The 25509-nt window shown below is 32.4% G+C and overlaps 1 protein-coding gene across 2 annotated transcripts in view; it reads right to left on the reverse strand.

Moving 5' to 3' along the window:
• Positions 1-4110: 4110 nt before the first annotated feature.
• LOC140439781 (beta-galactosidase-1-like protein 3) overlaps positions 4111-25509 on the reverse strand; it is a 57848-nt gene continuing 36449 nt past the window's right edge. The window contains exons 2-4 of one of the 2 annotated variants that reach the window (XM_072529920.1): positions 18455-18829; positions 8344-8691; positions 4112-5142 (exon numbers count right to left, since the gene is read on the reverse strand). In XM_072529920.1, coding sequence (XP_072386021.1) covers positions 4196-5142; positions 8344-8691; positions 18455-18829 — 1670 coding nt within the window. In that variant the 3' untranslated portion in view covers positions 4112-4195. Of the gene's footprint in view, positions 5143-8343; positions 8692-18454; positions 18830-25509 lie in introns of both variants that reach the window. The other variant, XM_072529921.1, reaches the window with a different exon arrangement.

Genomic DNA, 25509 nt, shown 5'->3' on the forward strand with positions numbered 1-25509 from the left:
ATGGGAATAATATGGAATAACTACAGCTATCCGTAGGGCCTACCCACATGCTCTGGAGGACCTAACCATCTAATCAGGGCCACATATATCTAGAAGCAAGCAGCCCATCGATGCCGCAACTATTATTCAAATTTATTTAATGTAAATCATTAGGCAGGATTGTTTTTGCTATTTAAATATTATTTTTTTACGTGTTAAATAAATATGATTAGTTAAATCATTGTTTTATTTGCTACCAGCTAAAGCTTCATTGTTTAATTCATAGTTTAAGACAAGACTGATTCACACTTGAGAGACTGAGCTAGGCGAAGCATAGACGATAAGCTCTCATGGTTAATTGAGGTATTATTTTTATAATAGTATTTCAATTCTTGGTAGTCTTATCGTTACAAAGATATAGTTCCATAATATACCATAAGATTATAATATGATAGATATACTATAAGATATGTATCCAAAAGAATATATTCATCCATTATACATTATAGCCACCACGTAGCCCAGAATTTAATCCGCTAGATTTAGGTGTATTAGGCGCTTTAAAACAACGTGTCTATAAGAATCCCATAATCATTCGTAACGAACTATGGGAAGAAATAAATACTGCAGCAGTTTCTTTAGAACCAATAATGATGCTATTTAATATGAGACAACCTTTTGTGGAATATATTGACAAATAAATTAAAGAAAATGGTGGACGTATCGAACACTTACTTTGACAAAAAGTTATGTTATTTAGTTTAACTATTTCTTAATTTGGTTTGTAAATAAAATGTTTTGATTATGACTTTAATTTAACATAAAACGTAAAATGTTTGATGTAAAATCCTATTATTCGGTTATTTTGTCAAATCCTAACTTTAGTTAAAGGTATTTTATACCAAAATTTAGAAGTATTAATGTTTTTGTCTATTTTCGTTCGTTGACTGGAGTATAATTGCCTTAAATCAGCTGAAAGGCTAAACCTTATGCAGCTGATTTGTAAAATGCGATTATCTCGAAAACTGTTGAGTTTTGAAGTTATCAATAAGTATACCTTTGTTTGTTAAAATAATGTATCTTTAATATTTTTTGTCACAAAAATAGGTAACTGAAAGAGCAAAAAGGTTAAATGCAAATTTATGTCACATGTGTGGCATATGTGGCGCCATCTATCAGTTACATCAAAGTGTGCATCAAATTATAATTTCTCATATTTAAAAGTACCCAGTTCTAAATTTTTATACATAAATTTTTACAAACATGAAAGTTATAGCGAAAAATAAAAGTTTAAATTTGCACTTTAACATCCTGTATCTTTCTTGATATCAAGATTTTATTAAAGCTATTTGGCTTAAATTGTAATATTTTAAAGTGTAGAATCTACTGTTTCTTTTTGTACAATTACTTAAGAACCACCCTGTATAGCGGTCGCGGAACTCTGCCAGGCATGAAATTAACAAGTAAAAAACAATGGGTTGCTATAAGTTATTATTACAAACTCTTTGAGATCTTGTAAAATGTAGGTTTAGGTTTAATTTGAAGATTGCAAAACTTAAAATATTAAGTTTTCACTGAGTTATCGAGCCTTAAAAAGAGCTATTTTCACGCTTTTTAAGACCTTAAATTGTTTATAATTCGAAAATTATGCATTTAGGAGAACAGTTACTAACAGTGTATTTTTGTTGAGAATGAGCCAATTAACCTAAAAAACCTTGTTATGGAAAAAAATTTAATTTTAATATGTTTAATAAATTGCTTAAACCATTTTTGGCCATTATTTTCTCTTGGCAACACCACTTTTGTTGTAAGAGGGCTGGCTATTCCAAGAGATTAGGAATTTAAACTTTAAGAACTGAAAATTTCTTATAATACAGTATTGCCCAAAATAAACAGTACTGAAACTGCAACGTAGATGTCCCTTTGTGCGCGATGTCATATTCAAATTAACTAATATAGATAGACCTGTCAGTAATCCTTAAATAATTAATTATTAAAGCCTAATTGTTAAAAATGGTGTTAAGTACAGAGGAGAAAGTGTTTCTTGTGGAGCTTTATTTTTGCTCATACGGAATCAGCGGACGTAATAGTCTAAGTCTGCAATACGTGTGTGATCAATTCACACAATTGTTAAATAAACGTTCCCCAAGTAATGCTGTAACTTTGAAGATTGTTGAAAAGTTTAGAAATACGGGTAATGTATTGTGTCAACGAAAAGAAAACTCAGGGCGTCTCAGGACAGTTAACAACAACGATAACCATAAACGTGTTTTTGAACAAATCTTGGTAAATCCAAAAGCCAGCCAGATAAGAACAGCGTTGAATCTTAGCTTAGAACGAACTTCCTTGCAAAGAATCCTGAAGGAACTGTGTGCATTTTTGTATGTGATTCGGGTACATCAACAATTACATCCCAGGGATTATTACAGTAGAGTGAAATATTGTGCCAGAATTCTTGCATTACAGTATGAAAATACTGAATTTTTGAAAAATGTATGGTTTTCAGACGAAGCACATTTTCGTTTTTTAGGCCATGGTCCATACTTTATCGAAGAAAATGGTAGGCAAGTCACACTTAATCAACAGAGGTACATACATTTGGGGCATGGCTAAAACTGCCGTTTTTAAACGGGCACCACAAACCATCAATAAGTTAAAGGATGCCGTTAGAGCCTTCTTCGCGGACTTGAGACAACCTTTATTCCATAACATTACGAGAAATCTGGAATATAGGTATGAAGTCTGTCTTGAGAGAGGAGGAGCTCGTTAATAACATGTTATAAAGTGTCAATAATATGTATTTTTTAAAAGAATAAAATAATTACAAGTTCAGTACTGTTTATTTTGGGCTATATTGTATTATATTTCTAAAAATATTTGTTTAACAAAAAAAGTGATTTGTTCAAATTTAATAAGAGTATTAGGCAAAATTATTTATAAATAACAATTTAATATTATGTATAAATAATATTTATTTAATTTAATTATATTTTAAATAAGTAAATAAAACCCGTAGTTATTAGCTGCTTTGTTTTGTATAATTTTGCAATGAAAATAACATAAATGTTATAATTATAATGTTATACCCCAGGTTAAAAAATAAAGAGCAAATTTAGTCCAGTAGAACCTGAGATATGCCATTTTTTTCCGAGCGTTTTATCTTGAAACTGTGTTGGATTTTTTGAAGAGTTTTGATTGTTTATTTAAAAATATTTCCACTAAAAAATTGATGAATCCCTAGATGAGAGTCTTTTTGTATTATCTCATACTACAAATTTCAACATCTAACTTAATTGGCCTAATTATAATTAATTTTTTGAACATTTGTATGAAAATTACTTCTTAAAAATGAAGTCACATAAATACCTAACTAAATTGGAACTTAAATGATATACAAGTGCTTTTATTAGAATCCCTTAAAAATGTTACTGTTTGTCCCTGGACATCCTCATGTGATTTAAAAAATATGTTAATTAATGAAACTAATGAATAGATAGATTAATTAATAGCATACCTCAACCTTTAATAACTTATGTAAATTCTGCGGAAACTCACAATAGTGTAATTTCATCAGATGATAAATAAATTAAGGTAGGTAAATTATATGATGAATGAGGAATTATTTTTAAGTCTTTATTCATATAGTATAAACACCTGAGGCTGAACTTTAGTGAAAACATTAAATGCATTTATTTGCCAAACAGTAGGTATACCATGGGCACCACAAAGTAAAATTTAAATTGTTATATATAATTGTTGAATATAATGTAAAATGTCTATAAACAATGCAATACATGAATATAACCGTTCGAAGATGCAATATATTTTAATCAAATAAACTAAAAAAATATCTTATTTAGTTTAATATCATCATCATAATTATCTTGGCAATCCTTTGTGAATCTTGACCTGATCACAAAGAAGTCACCAGTTCCGTGGATTCCTAGCAACTTCCCCCATCTTATGACTCTTATAATCTTAAGGTCATCCTCTAATTCTGCACTCTGGCTTTGGTAATATCAATATTTTCGTATACTCATTATATGACATTCTAGCGATGTGTCGAGCCCATCTTATCGTGTGCCCCTTAATAGATTTCACAATACTTGGAAATCGTGGATTAGGATTAAAATAAAAAAAGATTTTGAGTTGCATTAGATTTAATTTTAAAAATGCTGTATATATCAAATACCAAACATTCGTTTTCCATGATATATTAATGTGATTCATAAATATGATCTGTAGAAAAATCTATTTTTCCATTTGGTGAGAAATGTTCAAACACAACTATATTGTTTTCTCCTTCTTTTAATAAAGGAGCTGGTAAGTATAGCGTTTGAATTGGTCCCATTCTAGCATATCGCCCAAGAACGAAGCCATTAATTATGATAATTCCTTTTCTCCAGTTCCGCATGTCAACAAAAGTGTCCTTTGGAAAACCTTCTATAGTTAGAATAGCTTTACATATGACAGGGCCTACGGTATTCTTGTTGAAGCTACTTTGAAAATTTATGTTATTAGTCCATGATTTCTTAAACTCCAATGGATATATTAACCAATCTGTAATATACTGGTTGTTAATAAGCACGCCTCCTTGCGCTAATCCTTTGTGTTGCTTATAAACTTTAACGTTAATTCTTCCCCAATTCTCTACTATAAGATCCAGAGTTGCACCTTGAAGATATGTCTGAGATAGAGTAAGTGTACCATTTTCAATCCTGGAGGTACCGAATAGGTTTAGATCTGCTGATCTAGATAACCAAGGAGAAATTAGTTGACCATTGATAAGGACCATGACTGTATCACATACTCTACCCTCTATTTTTAGAATAGCATTAGCAGGAACATCTAAAACTTTTCTATAGACAATATAACCAAAGCTTTGCCCACTATTACCATTAATATCAAGCTTCTCCATTGGAATAACACTATGAGAATAAACTGGAGTAATTGTTTGTAAAGCTTCTTCTATGGTTAACTGCTTTTCTATAGTCACAGTACCATACGCAATTTTTTGGGGTGATGGCGGAACATCTGGCAATTTTGTTTTTACTTTGGTATAATTTTCTAAAATATTTTTTACGGCCCAATATTTATCCGTGTAATCACCAGATTCATCTAATGGAGCCGTATAATCATAGCTTGATGTTATTGAATGATAATCTAAAAATAAAACAGATTAATTTGTAAATCTCGCAGAAATATACATTTATATAAAGGAAAATATAAAGTAAGCAGCATCTGTCGCACTAGAATAGAAAGAATACAACAGAAAGAATTAAAAAATGTATAGAAAATGACTTGGCACAAAAAACAAAAATGATTATAAAATCAAAGAGAGTAAGATCTGCAAAAAGTTAAACATATTGTTATGAACATGCATTCGACATAGCCCATATAACGGTTGCATCGCGAGACGACGAGAAGCTTCCAGATGAATCGAGCGCGGGAGAGATCGACGCGTCAAACAAACGAATTAGAGGTGGACTTCTCCAGAATATTCTAGTACATAATAACTTTTATACAGATAATAGATGGACAAAGCGGATACTGGAATGGAGATCAAGAGATGATGCCTACCGAAGCAGAGGTCGTCCACCAACACGTTGGACTGACGATCTAAAACGTTGTCATAGGAATTGGATGCAAGAAGCACAAGATCGGAATAGATGGAAAATTATGAAGGAGATCTATGTCCAGCAGTGGATAAGCGAAGATTGAATGATGATGAATAAATTTTATATATAAGCAAACCTGTGAGTTGATAAGATATTTTCGTGCTGTAAACTTATAAATAAATATATTTATATAAATTCGAACCGCTCGTTTTATTTAATTTCGCTACAATATTAAAAAAAAAGGATGAAAAATGGAAACATAACTACTTAATACTGGAAATTTAACAATGAGGAAAGGGATTTTCGAAATCATGGGAAATATTGAAAAAATTCAGACAAAAGTCAAAAAATACATACATATCCTCAGCGCTACAACCGGTGGTATGTTTTTAACAATTTGCCTCCAGTCCGCTGTTCTCTTCGCCGCATCTCCACCGCCTCACCTACATCGCTCAAAAATTTGGCCTTTTTATTCTTTCGTGCAAAATTTTGTACTGAAGACATTATACCATTGTACGACCGACTTTACAAATCTAACTATGTTCATCTCCCCTATCAACTCATCTTCTTTAGGTGCCGTTTCTAATGGAGGTTTCAATGAGTTCTGTAAATTCATCTCTGCCCTGTGCCTTTCTCATTAAGGTTTAGGGGTGTAGTCCTTTCTGCCCTTTCGATGTTACGAGGCCAGAGTATTAATTTGTCGTCTGTCAGTACCACACCTTCCTTCTATTTTTCCTTTCATTATTAGTTGAAGGAAGTTATATCAACTTTTGAAGTTCAAAATTATTTTTAATTGCCCACCACCTCTAACTATTTTTCTTTCATAAATTCGGAAAGAAGGCTTGACAACTGATCTTAATAAAGTTTTACACAACTAAATGTTAGTTTCTCTGAACAGCAATGTGGACTCCATAATTTTGAAATCTCCTAGCTCACACTCTAAGAGTTTCTTATATATTGATCAGCAGACATTCATAAGTATTAGTTGTGTCTCCTGGTTTATAAACTCCTACAGTTACCAATACTAAAATTTATAGAAAAATATAACACATAATGACAAAAAAGCTATTTCTAGAAAAGGACATGCAAATAACAGAAAAAGAAATCAAAAAGGTTATAAAAGAGATCAAGAACAAGAAATCGCCTACAGATATCTCACCTGCACAAAATACGGATAACAGAAATTACACATATTGATCCAATAGATGTTCCATAGACGTAAATGTTCCAAATGACGTAATATATGCAAAAACCTCAATCAATAAGCGTAATATCAAAAATGGTAAGACTGTAGGGAAATACACTCACAAATAAAATGAAGCAAACTACAAAAGGTGAAAATCGGTGAAGACCGGGCAGGCTTTACGACAATTAGATTAGACAAAGATCACACTTACACAATAAAACAAGACCACATTCACACCACAAAACAAATACTAGAAGAGAAAAAACAATGATACAGTAAGGAACTTCAACGTAAGTAGGGTCTCTTACAAGTCTTTGCATATTATTATTAGATATACTTGTACACACCAAAAATATGAAAGAAAAAATGCCAAAAAATAGGAAAACCGATGAAAAACGAATGCCTATAAATATTAAGCTTTGCAAATTATCGAATAGTGATTGTCCAGAAAAATGAAATTCTGAGTTACATAGGCTAAAGGGCTAAAAAAGCTATGAGAAGAATACACTAAAACAAGCCTTAAGATTAATTTAATAGACGAAATAAAAGGGAAATATGAACGACAACATAATAATAAAAAGGAAATATAAATACAAATAATTGGGGTTTAAGGCCTTAAGCTATCTTTATTAGAAATCTATGGAAACCAACAAATTAAAAAATACAGACATAATTCTGAACGGTCAACTTGAGACATACAGCTCTCCCCTCCTCAACTTATTCAGTTAAAGACTATAAAGTGTAAGCACATACCAAAAATAGATCACTTCAGAAAGGCACTCTTGCCGAAACAGCTGTAGTGAGAATAATTTAAAGTAAATTTTGTGGAAGTGATGGAAACAAAAGTTTTTAGTGTTTTATTGTTGTCTAAAATGAATTTCCATCAAGTAACGGTCAAATCCATCACTTATTATTGAAATATTGTAAAGGACATTTAACATACATTTTTAAATATTAATTGCATATACCATATTGGGAGCAGAATAGTTGTTGAGTCTAAAAATAATTTTCTGAATTTTTTGGCCTGTAATTAAGCATTTATTTATATTTCTTTGTCTTAAAGGGATTATTTTGGGCCACTCTCCCCTACATACATGTAAGAAACATGATATATGATAAAAACAGAATACGTAGGGCTCCACGGAAAGAAGAGAGAGATCGATCTATAAGATCCCCGAAGCGAAGTAGACGAAGCATGTTTTGTTACAGGATGTGACAAAACGAGATATGGTATGGAATGACAGTGATACATAAAGAAATTTTTAAAAAGTAACGAAGCTAATACTTTACTAGGGAAAAGAATCAACACACTGTTTCAAACATCTCGAAACAATCGTATCGAGAATTTTAATTAAAGAAAATTAAAAAAACAAATATATTCAGCCACAATTTTAAAGATTACCCCATTGTTGCAAAGTTGTAGGTATAACCGTTGATAGAATATTTGAATTAACGGTATAACACTGCAATATATTGATTCATGATACAGTCAAGTTCAACGATTATGTGTTTGTAAATACCAATACAATTAAAATTTCGACATTTTGTCTATTTTTTTACCTGTTTCTAACTCGTCATATTTTAAATTTTCCGCCCCGTTTAAGAACCCATAATTTGTTCCTCCATGAAACATATAAATGTTAACTGATGATGGATAATTTAGAATATCTTCATAGACTTGTATAAATCCATCAAGATTCACGTTATTATGCTTACTTCCCCAAAAATCGAACCATCCAGGGTAGTATTCCATAGTCATCAGAGGCTTATTTGGTTGAAGTGCTCGTATCTGGTCCAAATTTTGTTTGACATTGTCTTTAAAATTGGCCGTCATAAAGAATTTGTTTCGTATTGTTCCTCCAGCACCTCTACTAGGATTGTCTGCGGTAACCAATAGTTCATTTATACCTGAAACAAGAAAAGTAGGTACAGTCAAATTCAAATGGAATGTCGGAAAATTTTAAGAAATGGTTTACAGCGTAGATAATAGGATAACGACGGTAACAATCATAGTATTGGTGTTTCAGAAAATACTTAAGTTATATCTCAAATTACCGGACTACCGAGAAAACCGGTAGTTTTCCTTTAATTCTATGAGTTGTGGTGAGAAGAAGGTGATTTGAGCTCAAAATGCTATGTCGCAATTTTTGCAATGTGAGTTAATCACCGTTTGTTGTAAGCTGTATACTCTGACAAGGGATTTGCCAACAGCATCTGAGTGCTAAGTAAGTCGACAATTTTAAGTTGAGAATAGGCTGCCGAGTTTGAAGGATTACATATTGTTATCATCCAGGATAACCTAAAGCCCAGTTTTGGTGTTTGATTTCTCCCAGCATTTGTCCAGCTTCCATTTTGTGTCTCCCATGGGTCGGATCTAGATCGTTTGAAGTTTGTGGACAATGTTTTTTGTTTACATCTAAGGTAATAAACTTTTCTATTAATTTAAAAAGAAATAACTAGCCAGTGAAGCGATTAGTTTTGTTAAATTTTTTTAAATAAATTTATTGTTAATATACCTAAAAAGGTTTGCTCTCCTCTAGGAGTTTAAAAAATTATTTCTTTTAAAAAGATATTCACCCTTAAAATTCTTAAAATTTTTTAGGAAAGAAAACCTTAAACCTTTTCTTTCTAAAGAGAAAGAGGATTTTCTTAACGGCGCGGTGTCCTAATTTTAAATAGTTTAAAAATCTTCTTGTTTAGTATTACCCAGGATATCTCTGTAAGTATTCTCCCAGTTCCCCCCAAAGGAATCCTTATCCACGACCTTGCTCTCCACCAACCAAAGCTCGAGTAGCCGTTCGCAAACGTGTCAATTTATTTGTTTACCCTATCTCCAAGCCCAGTGATTGTTCAGTCCCCTCTTTTAACCCCTTGTAAGCAATTAGAATTACAGAACAAAAGACCTACAGGTAAATTAGGAATTAACTTTTCTATCAATCGTTCTTTATAATTTTCTGAATTTACATTGTTGTGATAATTTTTCGGTTTGAACTTGATATAAAAATTAAAAGATCAAATATTTTATGGTTAAAACGCTAATATCCGATAATACTAGAATTACACGGATCGAATTATCCGAGCATAGTGGATAAAACTACATATTTGTGAACATTTCATTGTATTCGGGATTTATCCGGTTCTGTTCAAATAAATAACCAGAAGTTTATCTAGCTCATTTTTAAGCACTTCTTTCTTTACAGGAGACATTCGGTATGGTGGCAGTGCAATTGGTACGTTATTTCTCCACATCTATTCTGAAGGTATTTTTCCTACTTTCACAGCAATGAGATTCAATAGGTTCTGTACACTTGGCTTCAAACAGTAACGGCTGTCTGTGCTTTCATTTGCAAAATACCATCGATATTATGCATATCTAAAGCTATTTTTACTTTGATCAATAAATCAATACCAAGAATAGTTCTATTAGGTGCATTACAAAAAACTAGAAACTTGGTAGGCACTATTTTATCTTTTATTTTACGTTAACTACCGTTGTCAACACTCGTCCGTTTCAATTAACACCATCAGCAAATTTTACAGAAACTTATTCGGACTTTATACAACCAATGTTGTATAAAGTTGTACCAGGTACACTTCGTTTAGCACCTGTATCGATTAAACCTTGACCTTCATGCCCTAATTCGTTAAAGCGTAAAACCGGTCTAAGTTGAGGTAAAATACATGTATCTACGGAAGAGAAATCTAACGAGGATGCTTCCGTATGTTTACAAACTGGACAGTTTGCTCTGATAAAACCTGGTTTACCACAATCGTAACAAGTTAAAGGTTATTTCGAAGTAGTTGCTCTGACGGTAGCACTCACCATACGCGAAGAACTGGAAGATACTTTAGAAGTCGTAGATGCAGCTCGATGTTTACACTGTTGAGCAAGTAATTTGCGACAATGTTCGTTAAAATGACCGGGAACACGACCATAATTCCAACGGGACAGTTTTTGATACGATTCACGATTGTGGGAGGCTTTCTCCTCATTAAAACTAGGTTGGTCAAACACATCTTTAACTTTTCGTGCTTGTGTAAGCAAATCATTAAAAGTTGCGACTGATTCTCGAGGAATCCTTTCTCTAACACTTTTGTGTAATAATCCTTACACCATGTCTAATCTCGAAACGCGTTTTCGTCGGACACTAACCCGCAATCTTTATAATTTTTTACGGCACTAATAAACGCATTTACATCGATGTCCTTTTTACCATCAAAACGCGAAGGGCATTTCATTTTTAATGGAAGGGAATTGTTCATTAGTTAACGCTACGTCTTGACTCGCCATGTCTCTACTGCTTATGTCCATGGACGTATTTGAAATTTCTTCAGAATTCGATTCGAAATTATTATTAGTCAAGTCCAGGACCTTACTTTCTGCAGACACTGTATTAAATAACCTTGGAACAAATTAACACTAAATCACTTCCGGGTTTTCAACAGAACAGAAAGTCCACGTCTAGTCCAGTAATTAATACCGAAGTTATTAAGAGCATATAGTCCAGTAATTGGAAATAGTATATCCCGTTTTGTGACAAATGTGAAAAAATCTTCAAAAGAACGGAGAACAAGAGACTACTTAAATATTCATTTGAAAACTTTGGGGAAATTGTGAAACGATTTTGAGGATCAAGATAATGAGATTGAACGAAAGATTTTCTTAACACAAAATGTTTTCAAAATTATACTAAAATTTCAGAGAAGCATTTATTAGATTAGGACTTTTTTATATTAATTATATATATATATATATATATATATATATATATATATATATATATATATATATATATATATATATATATTATTGTTATTGTTAGTTGTTGCCCTGGAAACCATAAGGGTCTTCTAACTCTAATGCCACAAATTGGTTGCATTGCTCCTGTAGTGATCCTTTCCCAAGTTAACATGCTCCATTTTCTAACTTGGCTGCACCGTACTGAAGACGACCAATAGTCAGAAATACGTATATACGGTTGCCTTCCATCGATATACCTTTTTTTTTAGTTTTCTGTTTTGCGAGATGCCATTACATTTTACTGTTATATATATATATATATATATATATATATATATATATATATAAATATATATGATACATTTTACCCGATAATTCGAACGTATTCGTATATATATATATATATATATATATATATATATATATATATATATATATATATATATATATATATATAAATATATATATGATACATTTTACCCGATAATTCGAACGTATTCATATATATATATATATATATATATATATATATATATATATATATATATATATATATATATATATATATATATATATATATATATATATTGTTATGATATGTAAAATCGAGAAAAATATTGGTTTGTTTAAAAATATTTCAAAATTCAATAACATTAAAATAATTCAGATAAGTAGGATAATATCCAACAAACATTTTGAAGAAGGAGAGTTATTAATTTCTTGAATTACCTGTACCAAACAAAAAGTAAGCTTTGCATAAATTATTTCTTTGTTATACTTGAGTGACCCGCATAAGTTTAAGTGAAAGCCACAGACAATTGAACGGGGTTTTTCAAAATACATTAATGCAGTGATTAAAGACAATAGAGGGGATTATAGAAAGTGGTTTTTGTTAGTTTTTAAGAATTATAGAAAATATTATTTGTAAATAAGTTTTAGGAAATTTTATAATTATAGGTAAAAATTTGTTTGTTATCGAAATGAAAAAATGGGGGAATTGTGACGAGTTTTGATTGGCGGAGATTGAAAAAGGTTGGATAAGTATGTAGGAAAAAGTTTAGCGAGATTGAGGAGAGAGAAAAGATAGAAGGAGTTGGTTTCCAAGTCTGTGAGAGGAACAGTGATTGTTCTCTGGCGGTTCCTGAAATGTAGCAAGCAGTAGTGTTGAATGTTGGTGAGTTTTTGTGGAGTTAGTGTATCTGACAGAAGCTGAAGCAGCAAAATATTGTAAGTCATATTTCTCTACTTATATTCCAAGAGTCACTGTTCAGGCCAACGAGAGATTCAGTTTATCGTAAAGAGAAGATATTCCAAGAGTCATTTTTCACTCGGGCCAACGAGAGATTCAGTTTATCGAGAGGAGAAAGGCTATCATAATTTGAATGATTTGTGCTTTTGAAGGAGATCATTAAGGACGATATACTTGCAACAATCTGTGTAAGATTGCTGATTACATAGGGAGCGGTTGAGAGGAGATATTACAGTCTACAAGGAACAAGGATTTGGACCACTCATCATCAGAGAGAGATATTTTTGTTTTCTGCAGTTTTTTCTTTTATTGATAACACAATTTTTACACGTAATTTAGAAAGGATATAAATACTTTGATTAGGAGAGTTAGAATAGTTTGGGATTTTGAGTTTTCAATTAATATTGTTTGTACCATTAATTTTGATTGTTCACGTACGGAGAACAAAATTTTGAGAATCCTTATATGAGATTTGTTTATTGAAAATTTTTGAGTGTGAATTATTTCATTATTTTTATTTCAATATATAGTGTTAGATCATATGTGTTTTTTATTATTCCGGTATTCTCTGGACCTTACCTTTCACATGTAATAGCATAGATATTGAAGCACGAATTTAACCCTGAGATAAAAGAATTAAAAATTGTGATAGAGTCATAATCATATCATTTAAATAATTTTAATTAATCAAAAAAATTAATTAGCTAATTATTGCTTGGCGCACCAAGACTTTAAATATCACAATAACTGGCTTCCAAAACGTGGGGCTTGAAAATATCGCAGCTTTACATTTGAAGGAAGGGAAAGAGATCTGGAATAAGTACAGGTGATCCAGAGATAAAAACATATAACATTGAGGGAATTTGAATTTGAAAGTATTTTGACAATTTTTCCAGGGAATATAAATTTGATTTATTGATTGATCGTAGTTAGTGGATATTTACTGCTATTGAATTATTTGATTTTATTTTCTTTACCAATCGTACATTTGATATTTATTTTGAATTATTTGAATTTTACTGATTGCATATATGATATTTGTCGTGAAAATTTAATACATTTGGGGAGAAATATTGTCGTGTTCTGAAACATATAGAGTGTTGTAAAATTTCACATTTGGCGGGGACAAAAACAATAACAAAAAGTAACAACATGTCTGTCACAAGGAGACAAAGTAAAATGCAGGAAAGGAAGGAGGATAACAGAGAAGATGAAACAATTTTGGAAGAAGTATCGGATAATGAAGGAAATGTGACAATAGTTGAGGAGAGAAAAGAACTATCAGGAATAGATAAAATATTACAACTAATGCAACTCCAGTCACAAACAATGGCAGAAACAAAACAAACAATAGAGAAAAACCAAAATGAAACATCAAAGAAAATGGATAAAATGGATAGAAATCAACAAGAAACAAAACAAACAATGGAAGAAAACCAACGGGAAACAAGACAAGCAATAGAACTAAATAACAGGAATATAGAGCAGCGTTTGGAAAACTATGAACAGGAAATTAAAGGATGTGTTGAGGGGATAAAGAAAGAACTGATACAACAGATAGAAGAAATAACCCTAAAGAATGCAAAACAAGAGACAGAGATTAAAGATATCCAAAATACAATGAAGGAGATACAAAATTGCCAGAGAAAGGAACTAGAGATGCAGAGAGAAGAAATAGAAACTAAAATGAAGGATATTAAGACTGTCCAGAAAAAGGAATTAGAAAAATTAGAAACAAAATTTGAAAACGTTTTACAAGAAGACATGCGAGAAATAGAAAGAAAAATGGAGGAAATCAAAAAGGAACAAAATTCAGGGGAAAGAAGGGAAATGGTCATCCATGGAACAAGCGAGGCGAAAATACAATTTGGCGGGGATATTCGGAAAACACACCCAGTACCGTTTGTTAAAAATTTGAAAACCAAATTACAACATATTAGATATTTTGACGATTGCAAAGAAACAATTAGAAACCATTTGAAAGAAGGAGCAGCGTTATGGTATGAAAGCAAGGAAGATGAGTTTGAAAATTGGACAGATTTTGAAAATAAATTTCTCAACTATTTCTGGGGGAAAAATAAACAAAGAGAAATCAACCAAGAGCTACAGAATGGAAAATATCACGAAAAAATGGGAATATCTGAAGAAAGATATGCTTTGCAGATATATAACAATTCAAAATATCTAGAATACAAATATTCTACCGAACAGCTGGTAGAAATGATCAGCAGACATTTTGAGGAAACGTTGGAAGATCACGTGATTTTGAGAAACTATCAAGATATTGATAGTTTGTGCCAATTCCTTCAATTAAAAGAAGCGAAAAGAAAAGAAATGAGAAATAGAAGACAACATGACCAATATAATGGACCGGAAAGAAGGTATTCATCAAATTATGACCAGAGAAACCGACATCCCAGATCAACAAACGAATATAGGCCGAGAAATTACAATAATTACAATAGACAACAAAATTACGATAACAGGAATGACACACAACAGAGAACATATGAAAATCACAACAGGAATAGAGATGCACAAAATCCTCCGAATAGGAATACTAACGAACAAAGGGACGATAGAAATAACCAGAGCTTCCAACAACAAAATAGAAGGGAGATGAATCATGTAGCAATAGGAAACGACAGACAAATTTCTAATTCTAATCTAATATTTTTAGATGCATTTATAAAACATAAAGCGATTAAAATTGTGATTGATTCTGGATCGGAGATATCGCTAATCAATAAAAAACTAGTAAAAGAATTAAATTTGGACAGATTTGTGTATAAGATTCCTAGGGTTGATTTAGTGGGTGCAAACAATAAAAATTTGACGACAGTAAACGAAGGCTTGGGAGTACAGATAAGAGTGGGAAACAAATTCCATATTATGAAATGTGTGGTGATTGAAGATTTAAATCATGATATGATAGCGGGAATTGATGAATTGAGGAAAAAAGATATCACCATAAATTTTTCGGAAAATAAACTGGAAATCAGAGCAGAACCAGACAACACAGGAGAAGAAAAGCAAACAGATAGGAAAACAAATTCTGGAAGGATCAATGCACAGGAAAAACGCAAAGAAATCGATATGACTGTAGAGGATAAACCGAAAATACAAGAACAAGATCTAACAGAAAAGAAAAAGAGAAGGAAGAAAAAGAAGAAGAGTTCGAAAAGAAAGCAGGAAAATAAGATGGAGACCAGAGAAAAACAGGAAATAGAAGGTACAGAAGAATTGTTTTCAACCGACGATAAAACAGAATGGAAGCAGGAAGAAAAAGAAGGTATCATCAGAGAAATGAAAGGAATAGAAACATGGTGCTCGGAATACCAAAGGGAATTAGAGGATAAAAAGAAAACAGAAGAAAAAATGGCACTGATGGACGAGAATCCAGAATTTTGTGAAGAAGTATTATGGACAGTGAACACATGTGAACAAAAGGTGGATGAAAGAAAAATAAATTGTGAAAAAAACATGGAGAAGGAAATAGAGAAGATTTTAGGAAACCATGGAGATTTTGTTAATAAAGTAAATCAAGTGGTTAAAAATTATGAACTTTCTTTTAAGGGAAAATACTTGGAAAAATTTAAAACGAAAATATATCCAATCCCGTATAAAGACAGGCAATATACGGGGTATTTTAACATTCACGACATTTGTCAGTATCATAAGTAGATTTTAATAACATAGTGAAATAATTTGATCCTAGAAAACTTTTGTCATTTTTAAAATTTAACAAAGAGTTTTCGGCAGATCAAATGGCGGGGATTTGTTATGATATGTAAAATCGAGAAAAATATTGGTTTGTTTAAAAATATTTCAAAATTCAATAACATTAAAATAATTCAGATAAGTAGGATAATATCCAACAAACATTTTGAAGAAGGAGAGTTATTAATTTCTTGAATTACCTGTACCAAACAAAAAGTAAGCTTTGCATAAATTATTTCTTTGTTATACTTGAGTGACCCGCATAAGTTTAAGTGAAAGCCACAGACAATTGAACGGGGTTTTTCAAAATACATTAATGCAGTGATTAAAGACAATAGAGGGGATTATAGAAAGTGGTTTTTGTTAGTTTTTAAGAATTATAGAAAATATTATTTGTAAATAAGTTTTAGGAAATTTTATAATTATAGGTAAAAATTTGTTTGTTATCGAAATGAAAAAATGGGGGAATTGTGACGAGTTTTGATTGGCGGAGATTGAAAAAGGTTGGATAAGTATGTAGGAAAAAGTTTAGCGAGATTGAGGAGAGAGAAAAGATAGAAGGAGTTGGTTTCCAAGTCTGTGAGAGGAACAGTGATTGTTCTCTGGCGGTTCCTGAAATGTAGCAAGCAGTAGTGTTGAATGTTGGTGAGTTTTTGTGGAGTTAGTGTATCTGACAGAAGCTGAAGCAGCAAAATATTGTAAGTCATATTTCTCTACTTATATTCCAAGAGTCACTGTTCAGGCCAACGAGAGATTCAGTTTATCGTAAAGAGAAGATATTCCAAGAGTCATTTTTCACTCGGGCCAACGAGAGATTCAGTTTATCGAGAGGAGAAAGGCTATCATAATTTGAATGATTTGTGCTTTTGAAGGAGATCATTAAGGACGATATACTTGCAACAATCTGTGTAAGATTGCTGATTACATAGGGAGCGGTTGAGAGGAGATATTACAGTCTACAAGGAACAAGGATTTGGACCACTCATCATCAGAGAGAGATATTTTTGTTTTCTGCAGTTTTTTCTTTTATTGATAACACAATTTTTACACGTAATTTAGAAAGGATATAAATACTTTGATTAGGAGAGTTAGAATAGTTTGGGATTTTGAGTTTTCAATTAATATTGTTTGTACCATTAATTTTGATTGTTCACGTACGGAGAACAAAATTTTGAGAATCCTTATATGAGATTTGTTTATTGAAAATTTTTGAGTGTGAATTATTTCATTATTTTTATTTCAATATATAGTGTTAGATCATATGTGTTTTTTATTATTCCGGTATTCTCTGGACCTTACCTTTCACATGTAATAGCATAGATATTGAAGCACGAATTTAACCCTGAGATAAAAGAATTAAAAATTGTGATAGAGTCATAATCATATCATTTAAATAATTTTAATTAATCAAAAAAATTAATTAGCTAATTATTGTTTGGCGCACCAAGACTTTAAATATCACAATAATATATATATATATATATATATATATATATATATATATATATATATATATATATATATATATATATACCAACAAAGCAATGTGAGAGTTACTCGTTTTAAATATTAAACATTACAGACCAACTAGACCCAAGTAAAAAGATCAAATGCAGAATTGAAGCAGTTCGCACAACGTTTCTAAAAATAAAATCATTAGCTTGTAACCACAGCTTAGACCTAAAACTACGTAAAAGAATGATCAAATGCTACATTTGGTCAGAGTTGTTACATGGCACCGAAACCTGAACTCTGAAGGCTGATCAACAGAGTTGTGTTAAATAGAGCAAGTGCCGTTAGTGAGTTATTGAAAATTATTAAAATAAGAAAAATTTTACACCAAGGGTATGTTCTTAGAGGAGACCACTACAAATACAGAATCCTTCAGTAATTGCTATTGGTAACTTAAAACATTAGAGGGATCTAATATGGCACGGAAAGGAAAAAAACGTTTTTCTTACCATTATTAAGCATCAACTCTCTTAAAAACTCTAAATAAGCCGTACTCTTTTTTTGCGATCCATTAGCATATTCATTTTCAACTTGAAACATTAAAATCGGACCTCCTTTCGTAAACTGTAAGGCTGCTAAGATCGGTATTAAGATGTTAAAGAAGCGTGCAACGTAATTCATATATTGTTGATTGTTTGTTCTGACTTCCAAATTATCATCTCGCAGCAACCAACTAGGAAATCCACCAAATTCAAATTCAGCACAAATAAAAGGGCCCGCACGAATAATAGCGAATAGGTCTTCTTCTTGAGCTGTTTTTAAAAATTCTTCCAAGTGGAGAAAGTCTGACATGTCGTTGTTTGTATTTCCGAAATCATATTCACCTAGAAGAAATAAAACAGGAAAACTATAAACATTTTATAATTTAAAAAAGTTACATTTAGCAAATGTTTTGCAATTACTATTTTATTGGGAATAAGCCAAAATTGAAGTTTAAAATAAGTTTATTGACGTTTCAATTTCCACTTCGGAAATTGTTCTCAAAATACAAACATTAATAAATTAAACAAATTCTGTTTTTTGTTACTTGAAACGTGAAAAAATTCTTTTAATAATTTAATTTTATCTGACTAATTTATATTGACAATTCATATACATATACATTTTAAAGTAGACGACTTTAAAATGATATTGCCAATATTGCTGAGTTGCGTTCCTGTGACGACTTTATTGTAAAATAGTTTTTTATCTTTTTTTTTCTCATGATTTACGATGGAATCACTAACAGGAGAATTTTACTGTCATCATGGCATGTGGTTGTGTTTTTAAGAACGAATTAGATATTATGATTTTTTCTTACTCATATTCTCAGGTTAAAGTTGATTTCATGTAATCAAATGAACTATCTTACAATAAAGTCGTCCCAGGAACGCAACTCAGCTATATTGACAATATCATCTTAAAGGCGTCTACTTTAAAATCTATAATATATGTCTGAATTGTCAATTTAAATGAGTCGGATAAAATTAATTTATTAGAAGAAGTTTTCACGAAGTAACAAAAAACAAAATTTGTTATATTTATTAATGTTTGTATTTTGAGAACGACCAATGAATTTATTTTAAACTTCAATTGTGGCTTATTCCCATTAAAACAGTAATTGCTTTAAGATGCCACAAGAAAATAGCTTGAGAATAATATGAAAAAATGTAAATGAAATGAAATTTAATTAATGAAATATAAAGTATGCCACAGCGGTAGTAAAAAGATGTCGTTGACCACATCAAGAATATGTCTCATCTCAAATCGAATAGTTTTACCGCGCATTTAAGATCAAGAGCATTGGACCTAAAAAAATACACGTCAGTATTATTTACAAGGTTAAAACTTCAAGAAATTAAATGAAAACCGATACGTTGTGTAGCATGCAAGCTCATGTGCAAGCTCAGTCTACTATTAAAACATAGCCTACTCTCCTACTTAATAACCCCGCAAGATCGCTGCGACGCTGTTTAGTGTATTTAATATTAATAGCGTTAATAGGATACGTCTGTTTTTTTTGCACTAGCGTTTAAACAAATAACATAAAATATTTTTATTCTAGTGCCGTTTTCGTTCCAAAGGTTGGCAGTCATCAAGGCTATGCATTATTTGACTTTCGAGATTGCTATTATAAACAGTTATAACTGGTGTTAAATCATTCGAGCATATTTTTAACCAGAAATCTCTTCTCTTACCTATTGATTTTCTTCCACTTATCTTTTTAGCATTATAAGTTAAAGTAATTGATATTTTTAGCTTCTCATGATATGTTCCACGTACAGCAGTTTCCTCCTTTTACACCTTTTTTGTTCGTCTTAATATCTCGGTATTGGTGACCCTCTGTACCCATGAAATTCGTAATATTCTGCGATGCATCCAGACCTTAAAAGCTTATATTTTCTTCATATGGTTCTTCTTTAGTATCCATGATTCTGTGCCACAGTACTGACGAAATATAACATCTGATAAGCCGTATTTTTAGTTCTAAGTTAAACTCTCAAGTACAAATTATTTGTGTCATTTACGTAAATAACTTTTCTAATTTAGATGTTTATTTCAAGACACAACAAAATATTTCAAAATTTATTTCAATACATAAAATAATTATTAAAATTAAACTTTTAATCAACATTTTGGGTATCACAAGACATTAATTAATTATAAAACATAATTAAAGTATTAAATAGGGCCTTAGGTTATTGTAGAAATGTTTTCGGAAGATTGATTATAACTAGGATTTGAGTATGGTTCAGAAGAAAAAGTTGTTTAAAATTCAGGAAAAATTTTAGAGTGGAGAATTGACGTTACTTATACCTATTTTTCAAAACGTTATCCTGGCCATCATGGAAATTATCATAGCTACGACAAAAATAGATAAAGTATTTAAAGTTGTTCGTAATTTAAGTTTTTGTCAAAAGTGTTTGTGCAATTGATAAAAGAAAACTGTTCCAGCTAAATTTTGAGTTTTTTCATGAACATGGACATTTTTAGACAATTTTGTTGTCTACATATCCCCATAGAAAAAAAATATTTAGAAGTAATACAACAGAACGAGGTTACCACTGAATTATTATATTCATCCAGGAATATTTCCATAAAAAATGTCGGTATAACATGACTTTTTTATACTATTATGAAGGTTATAATAATAACCAAATATTATTAAAACTATTCTAAAACTAGTAGGAATAACATTAGTATACGTATAATAAATTGAAATAAATAGACTAAATAAGGCTATTAATACCACTCCACATATTGAAATTTTTTTGGGAAACTGTGACCCTTTTTTTTTCTTTTTATTAACTCCATTGAGTACAACAATCTGCCTATTGGGCATTAAGCATTTGGTATGGTAAAAAATGCAGACATGTAGAGAGTTACTCCAGTGAGTAACCTTTTTACAATTCTAAAATTAAAATTTTATTAGTTTGAATACACTTATTATGTTCAGTTGGACAAGTCGGACGGCAATTGCCGTTTTAGTCTACGCACTTCAAAGACGTTCCGCAGTTCCGCGCATTTAGTTGTCGAGCAAACGCATTAGGATGCACTAGCACTCGTTCACAGTATTTAGCACTAAAACGTTATATGGCTTCTTTCACGGATTCTAAGGGATATCGTGTTGAATCACCTCGTTGGATACATAGTATGGCGCATTAACTATGGCACGCAGCACCTTGGTTTGGAATCTCTGTAAGATGTTTTATATTGGAGACGCTAGCAGTGCCCCATAGCTGAATCCCCCAAGTCCATATGGGCTTGAGGATGGACTTGTAGAGTAAAATTTTGTTATCCAAAGATAGTTTTGAATTGCGTCCAATGACCCAATACATATGTCTCAATTTAAGTCCAAGCTGTTTTCCAAGTTAGACGGCGATCCAAGTGCATGCTAAGATATTTAGCGTCCTCGGATTGAGGAATTGGACAATTATCAATATATACAGTGGGGCATGTTTCTCTACGTAGCGTGAATGTAACATGTATTGACTTTATTCCATTAAATTTGATGCGCCATACTTTTATCCATTGCTGAATTATATTTAGGTTTGATTGAAGATTTCTTGATGCTGTTGATGGATCTGTGTGGCATGCCAGAATAGCAGTGTCATCTGCATACGTTGAAACAGTAGTTGTACTAGATGTTGAAATGTCCGCTGTGTATAAAAGATATATAATTGGGCCGAGAACGCTGCCTTGTGGGATGTCTAAGTGAATAGGATATATTTTAGTGTGCTCGGTACCCTGCTTCACCAGGAAGTGTCTATTTCTACGTAGGATTTTAAGAGCTAGAAGTGAGGATAGGGTAGGAGCTTCTTTAATTTTATTTGTAGTCCTATGTGCCATACCTTGTCAAAAGCCTGAGATATGTCAAGGAAAGCAGCAGAACAGCATCTTTTGGCGTTAAAATGTTTGTTTATTTGGTTGACTAGTCTATGCACTTGTTCTATGGTTCCGTGTTTGTCTCGGAAACCGAATTGATGTTCTGGAATTATTTTATGTTCGTCTATTATCGTTTTTAACCTTTTTACGTACATTTTTTCAAAGACTTTGCTAATCATAAGCAAAAGGCTTATAGGCCGGTATGAAGATGCATTTTCTGGTCTTTTTCCAGATCATTATGATTTGTGCCACTTTCCATGAACTAGGGAAGTAGTTTAGGCGCAGGATTGCATTAAATATAAAGGTTAATAGTTTTATCCACGTATCCGAGACTTCTTTTAGAATCTTGCCAGAGATTACATCAAATCCAGGGGCTTTTATGATGTTGACTTCATTTATTGTTTGTTTTCTTCAAGGATACTACTACCTCCAGGACTTGAACTTTTACTGTTTCATAACTAATGGTTTTAATCGTGTATTTATTTCCTGTGGTTTGTTTAAGTAGGTCATGAATGTGTTGGACAACACCTACATTATAGATGGTTATCGGTGGGGGCTTGGGTACATCTTTTGTATTGTTTTCTTGATTATTTGCTTCGTCTTTGCTTTCTTCATTTTCTTCTATGAGCATACTATACGAGTTTTTTGTTTCTAGTGGCTTTTGCAGCCAATAATCATTTAATTTTGTTTGTTTCCTGGATATTTCCACTTTGGGACTTCTTATTCTTGTTTTATTTGTTGCTGTCTCCCATTTATCTTCAGATTCAGAGTTAGGAGCTGCTTGTTCATTCGTGTGTTGGACTACCTGTGGATTTTGTGGATTTTGATATACTAAGTGTAGGAGGAGAGGTAAAGGATTTGGTTGTGAAAAATATTGTGGGGAAAATTGGCTGCATTTGAGTACCTAGATGAGCCTGGCATTTTCTGATGTATGGCCTGTTGATTTTAATCATGGTAACCCGTTTGGGGCTGTGACATTAACGTAGGAAAAAAATATTGTTGATAAGACATATTGTTATTTACTTGATATCCGGATTGATGAGTTGGCACACCATTTCATTTGATATCCCTTTTTAATTCCACTCTACTGATATGAATTTTTGAATATTTTCAGTAGATGTATAGCGTTCCTTCTGGACCAGGAAGTGACGTCACACGTCGATCGTCAAGCGTACGTATCCTCATGTATCAAAACCACGCCCCCCTCCTGACGTAGGAACGTGCCTCGTGTCTCGAGGCCACGCCCCTCGACCAATGGTGACGTAGGAACGTGCCTCGTGTCTCTAGGCCACGGCCCTCGGCCAATGGTGGCATAGGAACGTCCCCCCATGTCTTGCTGACCAATGGTGAACGTCCTCGTGACGTCGGAACGTGTCGTCGACCAATGGCAGCATAGCAGCGTCAGTGGTGGGAATAGCAACACCCCCAGCGACCAATGACAGCTTAGAATTTGAATAAACATCATAGAAATGGCGGTATAGCGATGAGGGACCAATGGTGACATAGTAACGCCCTCCTCGTGACGTTAGAACGTTTTCCTCGACCAATGGTGCCACAGAAACGTGTCCTCGACCAATGGTGGACATCCTCGTGACGTTGGAGGACAATGGTGATGTAGGAACGTGCCCCGTGTCGCTAGGCCACGCCCCTCGGCCAATGATGGCATAGGAACGTCCCACCATGTCTTGCTGACCAATGGTGGACGTCCTCGTGACGTATGCGTCAGTGGTGGGAATAGCAACACCCCCAGTGAAAAATGGTGACAGTAACGGCCTCCTCGTGACGTTAGAACGTTTTCCTCGACCAATGATGCCACAGAAACGTGTCCTCGACCAATGGTGGACATCCTCGTGACGTTGGAGGTCAATGGTGTGCATCAACGTCCAATGAGAAAGACGTGCATCGACTAATGGTGGAGTCGTACCACAATATTAACGAAAAGACGCCCCCATTCCCCAATATTAACGAAAAGACGCCCAAACACCCCCCATTCCCCCAATAATAACGAAGCTACGTCTCAACGTACACCATTGAGAACGATGTAATGAAAAGACACCCAAACGCCCCCCCATTCCCCCAATAATAACGAAGCTACACGTCAATGTACACGTACAACGTACGCCAAAGAGAGCAATTTTTCCTCGTATTTTTTTAATTAAAACCTACGACCACTAGTGTAAAACTTCTAAATTTTTTCAATTTATATTTTACGAGTTACCTCGTATATATTTTATCGATTGGCATTATTGCAAAAATTCATTTATTTTTCAATTTATACTTTACATGATCATTTGAAATCTTTATAAAATATATTCTGCTATCATAAAATGAAAATAGATCTTGCTACTGAGAATAATGACATCATCGGATACGCCGGCTATTAAAAATTTCTCCCACGATATAGCCGGAAGCACGGGCACATTCCAATTCTATTTAATGTGAGATAAAATATATTCGCACAGACGCCGGAAACATGTGCACATTTCTTTCTATTTTATAATTAAGCCAGGCATGTGATGCATAAATGAATAGTCTTACGAAATATTGCGCAACATAGTTTTAGCGTGGGAGACGCAGTTAGATAAATAGCATACGCTCTGCATATCGTTAGTTCAATTCTGATCATCCTTCAGACAAGTTGTGTGTTTTGTGCAGCGTCACCAATTATACAAAGTACCGTTCGGAGAAGTTCTGTGTTTGTGAAGTGCCGGCAATTATACAAAAAAAGTAAGTTTTATAATACTTAACCTTTTTTTATATCATTTAGAATTCATCATTATCTTTACTAATTTCCAATTCGTAATAATTTTTCTAATTTAAACATTTTATTGAAATTACTTGGTTATAATCTCTGTTCTAAAAAATGTTTGTAAATATTGCGGTATTTGTAATTTTTTGTTTCTATGAAAGTTTTGCAAAATAGTATTGCTAGTTAAAAATATTTTATTGTTAAATTAAAAAAATATACATATTATACTAGATAGAATTTTTGTAAAATAATATTGCTAGTCAAAAATATTTCATTGCTAAATTAGGAAAATGTATATTGTTGCAGATGAACCTAACAAAACTTAATAAGGCTTCTCTTATTGCAGAGAAGACAGAAAGACCCTTTAGAAAGCTGAACAGCCTACCCGTA

The sequence above is a fragment of the Diabrotica undecimpunctata genome, chromosome 4 (assembly GCF_040954645.1).
Source record: "Diabrotica undecimpunctata isolate CICGRU chromosome 4, icDiaUnde3, whole genome shotgun sequence".
Taxonomy (NCBI): domain Eukaryota; kingdom Metazoa; phylum Arthropoda; class Insecta; order Coleoptera; family Chrysomelidae; genus Diabrotica; species Diabrotica undecimpunctata.